At 60.9% G+C, this 5,214-nt stretch overlaps 1 protein-coding gene across 1 annotated transcript; it reads right to left on the bottom strand.

Moving 5' to 3' along the window:
- Positions 1-2,658: 2,658 nt before the first annotated feature.
- Positions 2,659-4,923, bottom strand: LOC140191435 (neurogenic differentiation factor 2-like). Its single transcript, XM_072248850.1, has 2 exons — positions 4,803-4,923; positions 2,659-3,743 (listed from the first exon to the last, which is right to left on the bottom strand). The coding sequence occupies exon 2, from the start codon at positions 3,736-3,738 to the stop codon at positions 2,659-2,661; it is 1,080 nt and encodes a 359-aa protein (XP_072104951.1). The 5' UTR covers positions 3,739-3,743; positions 4,803-4,923.
- Positions 4,924-5,214: the final 291 nt, after the last annotated feature.

The following is a 5,214-nucleotide window of genomic DNA, read 5'->3' as shown; positions in this document are numbered from 1 at the left end:
AGATACAACAGACAACGACTCAGAGAAATCTAAACACCAAACACCGAGTTTCCAAAACCGCCGACCCACCGGCGCGGGGCCCGGCAGCGGGCAACGAAGGGGAGGCGGGAGGTGCGGCCTGAGCCGCGGCGAGGGGTCTTAGCTGGGTGGCGCCCGGACGGTCCGCACCCCCGCCGCTGCCAGACCCAGAATTCAGGCCGCACCAGACCTCGGGGGTGGGGGGGGGGGGAGTTATTTGTACCGCCTCGGGCCACCGTAGCCGGGGATCAGTGGGGTCGATGAATATAGCCGGACATATCAGAACACTCATGCAGAACACGAAACGACCCAACTAATTACAGTCTGTGCAAATTTAGCTGTAAACGTATTTAAGTGCATAATCCTGCAATATTAACAGACGTTAAATATTATATACAGTAACAGTAAAAACCTGTCTCGACGCGGTGGCAAATTGGGCCGCGTTGGTTACACTGATTTCTACCGCCTCACCAAAGCGGAGAACGCGTCGACCTCTCTCTCTCAGCAACTACTCCCCCCCCCCCCACTAACTTCCCGTTCCCCTTCTCCCCCATCAGCTGCCCCGCGGGGACCTTCCCTCCTCCCCCGCACTCACTGGCCGTTACTCGGAGACGCGGCCGGACAAGCGGCTTGTCTCACCCCACGCTCATCGCCAATTCAGACCTCCGAATTTCGGTCCCCACCTGGAGTACAGAGTCTGGGCGCAAACCCAGTGATAAACCGCCGACTGCGCTCCCCACCATAACGAAATCTCTGAACACAAACGCGTGCTGACGGGTTTAGAAATCAAAGGTGTACCCGGTTACTCCTCTGACCGGGTAAGCTTTGGGACTGGAGGCGGACTCCCTGAAGCCAGGGGACAGTAAAAAAAATATTAACATCAAACGCTATTGTTGGTCAGTGTCGCCGGGAGCCCCGGATCCACCGCCGGTCACGGCTCAACTCAGGAACTCAGAGAAACAGGTCATCACAGATTAGAAGGACCGGGAACATCGACAGCAGCCGCGCCGGGAGCGGCGCTGGGGCACCGAGAGACACGTCCCAGCCGACCGCGAGGTGGGTGTACTGGGGGGAGGGGGATGTGTGGTGGGGGGCTGTAATAATCACCCGAAGAAGGGGTGTACCTGCCGAAAGAAATGTCTGCGTTCCGATCGGCGCCATCCTCCTCCTCTCCGCCTCTACGCGCTTCGCTTGACAACTCTCTCGGGAACGGAGAGCAGAGACAGGCAGCGCCGCAGGGCGGACCCTACGGCGACTCAAACCGGAGTCTTATGAACAGGCAAGGGAGGGGGGAGCGGGAGAGGGTGAGGGTCGCAGGGAGCAACAGGGACAGGAAAAAAAATTAACAGTGGGCAAGGTAACAACCACGTCTTTACCTCAGCGGTTGTAAACTTCTCACCTCGGGGATTATAAACGGTACCCGACTTTAACAAAATGCTAATCCGTTATCCTGAGCCCCACCTACATAATGACATCCCCTCCCACACACAACCGCACCCCCCCCCCACACCTCCAGTCTCTTTCCCCGTCTCGAGGCGGCGAGGCCGGAGACTTCCCCCTCGGTTAGAGCGATTTGTCCGCTGGTCCGGCCTTTGCTCCGTCCGGTTCCCGTCATCCGTGGAGGTCGCGACCCCCGGACCCCCCCCCCCCGCAGCACCAGACTAACGTCACAGCCATTCCGTAGAGGTGGGGGGGGCGGGGGTTGCACTTTGAACATCCGCTGGCAACAGACCCTGCTTGCGCTGTGTTGGCGTTATGCAGACGTAGCGAGCAGACGACCGGAGTCCGAGTTCTGGCTGTAAAACGGGGCCACAAATTTCCGCACCAGTGAAGTTTAAACTCAGGCCGACGGGGTGGGGGAGGAGTCTGAAAATCTCCAAGTTCTCCAGGGAGAGAGGCGAGGTGTTCATGGCCCGAGAGCGGGTGCTGACCTAGGAAACAAGCGTTCGACATCTCCAGCGTCTGCAGAATCTCGCGTGGAACAAAGTCGTCTTTCTTCCAAACTGAGAGCGCGGAGCGTCTGCAACGAGGCCGGCGGGGCTCGGTGGATTTAAAATACTCCTGTTTGCCCAGTCAGAGATTTAAAAAAAGAAGAAATTGTAACCAAACTGGAGGTTGGCGGGTCTAAGATTCCGCGGAAAGGTGGCCGGTAGGTCAGTGAAACCTATCTGCGTTCGAGCCCGCCGCGAGCGGGACAGGGGTCCGGAGTGGGGACAGAAGGCGGCCGGGCAGCTCCTGCTCCCGGCGAGGTTCCGGCCCACAGCATCGTCCTTATAATCTCCACTTGCATAGATTTTGGTTATTGCTTTACCGGGAGGTCGCCGTGGGCGTTCTGTTCCCCAAAGCCACATCAGCCGCATCTGTCGGGCGGGGGTGGGGAATGGGGGGTGGTTGGTGGCTGCATACACGCACACACACACACACGCACACCTGACCACAGCTTTCGGAAGCCCTTCTGAAACAGTTCTGGCGACAGGTCCACGCACCTCCTCGCCACGGTCATGCCGGGCGCAGCGGCGGAATTCAATACTCGGCCGGTCTTTTTTGTTTCCGCTCGCCTTCGCGAAACCACGGGAGGTCCTGAAGGCCCGCGGCCCCACCTCCTCCTCCTCCCCCGACCCCCGGACAAGTCTTTGCGATCTAGTTGTGGAAGAAGCTGTTGAGTTCCTCGTAGGCGGGCACCCGGTCGGCCGACAGCAGCGTGTCGTACGGCGCGAGGTTGTCGGCATGCAGGGCGCTGCGCAGCGCCGAGCTGCTGAAGATGACCCCGTGGGCCGGACCGCGGGAGCCGGGCCGCGCCGAGTAGTGCATGGTGTAGTGATAGGTTTTCTCCTGGGGGTCCGGCGACGAGTCGGACTTCAGCGGGTAGCCGCCCTCGGCGCAGAGCGAGGGGCTGAGGGGCCCCTCCATCTCGGAGCCGGCGTAGTCCGGGGACACGCCCCCACACAGGTGATCCAAGCTGGAACAGTAGGGGTGCGACCGGAGCGGGTGGGCGCTGCCCACGGCGGTGGGCTGGCACTGCGGGCTCGGCAGCCGGGCGCACGGGTAGCTGTACGGGTGGAGGGCGAACGTGGAGTTGGCGGGGTGCAGGCGCGCCGCCTCCTGCGGCGGCTCGGTGATGAAGTTCCGCGAGTTGAGCTGCAGGCAGCCGGCCACCAGGTTGGTCGTGGGCTGGGACAGGCCCTTGCACAGCGTCTGCACGTAGGACAGCAGGTCGGGCCTCTTCCCGGAACGCAGGATCTCCGACAGCGCCCAGATGTAGTTCTTGGCCAGGCGCAGGGTCTCGATTTTGGACAACTTCTGCGTCTTAGAGTAGCACGGGACAACTTTGCGCAGGTTGTCCAGCGCCGAGTTCAGGTCGTGCATGCGGTTTCGCTCACGCGTGTTCGCCTTCTGCCGCCGCAGCCTGAAGCGCTCCAGCCTCGCCTTCGTCATTTTCCGCCTCTTCGGCCCCCTCTTCCGCGGTCTGGCGCCCTCTTCCTCCTCCACCTCCTCTTCCTCCTCCTCGTCGTCGTCCTCCTCCTCCATCGCCGTCTCCCCCTCCTCGTTTTCCGGGGCGGCGCTCAGGCCATCGTCCGCCGCCCGTTCCCGGGCCTCGCGCATCCCACCGCTGCCCTCCGCCCGGTTCCGCTCCTCGTCGCTGTCGCTCTCCGCCGCCCAGCTGGCGAACTTCTGCAGGCCGGGAATCAGCGGCGAGTCGCTGAACAGCCGGGTCAGCATGGTCCCTGAAAAGGGGCGCAGAAGGCAACACGTTGGGAACGGCGGTGCAGTACCGGCGCCCGCGCACGGCCCGGCCACCCTCCCTCCCCCACCCCCGGAGCCGGCGGGGTTGGGGGAGTGGGGAGGGGGCCAGGCGCGAGTCCCGGGAGACCCACCAAGGTGCACCTGACGCTCCACCGTCACCGACCGCGGGTAGTGCGGGGTGACCCGGCCTCCGAGCCTGCGAGCCGCTCTACCTCATTCCCGGAGCTTCGGGTTGGGATCGGCGGCTCTCCGCGATAAGAACGGGCACACCGAGGGAATATTGCGGGCTTCCCCCGCACCCCACCATTTGAACGTCCCCTCGGGTTCAACCTTTCCCGTCGGTGATAAATCGGAGGGTGCAATTTTCACGCTCGCTATCGGATCGCCACGCCGGCCCGACCCTTTTTTAAAAAAAAACATGGAGCGCACCACCTCTCCCCCCCTCCCGTGCCTTGCATTCGGGCACGCAAATGCTTCCGTTAAATAATTGGGAAATATATCCCGGGATCCTGTACCAGGAATAGCGGGGCCAGCGCTGTTCTGAGGCGCCGCTGTTCCTCTCCCGGGTTATCTGCCGAACTTCGATCGGGGGAAACTTGAAGCGACATATTTCCGATTATTATCGGCCCTTTCTTTAAGAAAACAGCGAACGGATTCGCCATCGAAGGCGGGCGCCTGTCGAGAAAGCCCTAATTCGAATTGTTTCCTTCTCCCTGTCTATTACAGTGCTCCGGACCAAACTGAATTCCCAGAATGTTTTTTTAAAATATATATATATATACACCCAGACACTGATTTTAAGGGGTCCGGGTTTTGCTCCCGGGCATCACCCAAATGCCAGCCGTCAGTCGGCGGGACAGAAGCGCGCACTCCCTGCAACTGGGCTTACCTGCAAAGGAGAGGAGTGAGGCTTTGGCGGCCGCCGGGCCGCCTCAGCTCATTGTTCACCGATACCTTGTGGGATTAGCTGGTTCGTTAATGTCCTGGGCGTCTGGCAATCGCCAATCTATCGGCAGAGGAGAGTGGCAGAGCTAGCAAACTGCGGTACCAGCTTCTATGCCAGGGCCATATGCTCGCACATCATTGGCAGCGCGCGTCACATGAGAGGCGCTGATTGACAGGAGCTCGCATTCGGAGCGATCCGCGTCCCGCGGGACCAGGAGTTGACCATCTGTCGCGCTGTACAGATTGTACCAACGCAGACCCCACAGAGAAAAAAAAAATCCGGGACGCGGCAGCGCGCCCTGCCGCTCCGTGCACGGTTTCTCGAAGTTAACCTGAGGTCTGGAACCTGCCTCGCCTCCCCCCCCCCCCCCCACACGGGACTCACCCACCCGAACAGAGACCGTTCCCCTTAGCGCTGTGATTTTACAGGCTGGGTGCTTATAGAAAGGAGCATCGATGTAAGATTTGGCCGGAGTCCAAATCGGCATAAACTCCTCCACTCGGAAC

This window comes from Mobula birostris, chromosome X, assembly GCF_030028105.1.
Source record: "Mobula birostris isolate sMobBir1 chromosome X, sMobBir1.hap1, whole genome shotgun sequence".
NCBI classification, from domain to species: Eukaryota; Metazoa; Chordata; class Chondrichthyes; order Myliobatiformes; family Myliobatidae; genus Mobula; species Mobula birostris.
This window is presented reverse-complemented; position numbering and strand designations above follow the sequence as displayed.

Coding starts and splice junctions, on each gene's coding strand:
- LOC140191435 (XM_072248850.1), bottom strand. CDS start 3,738: ATGCTGACCCGGCTGTTCAGCGACTCGCCGCTGATTCCCGGCCTGCAG.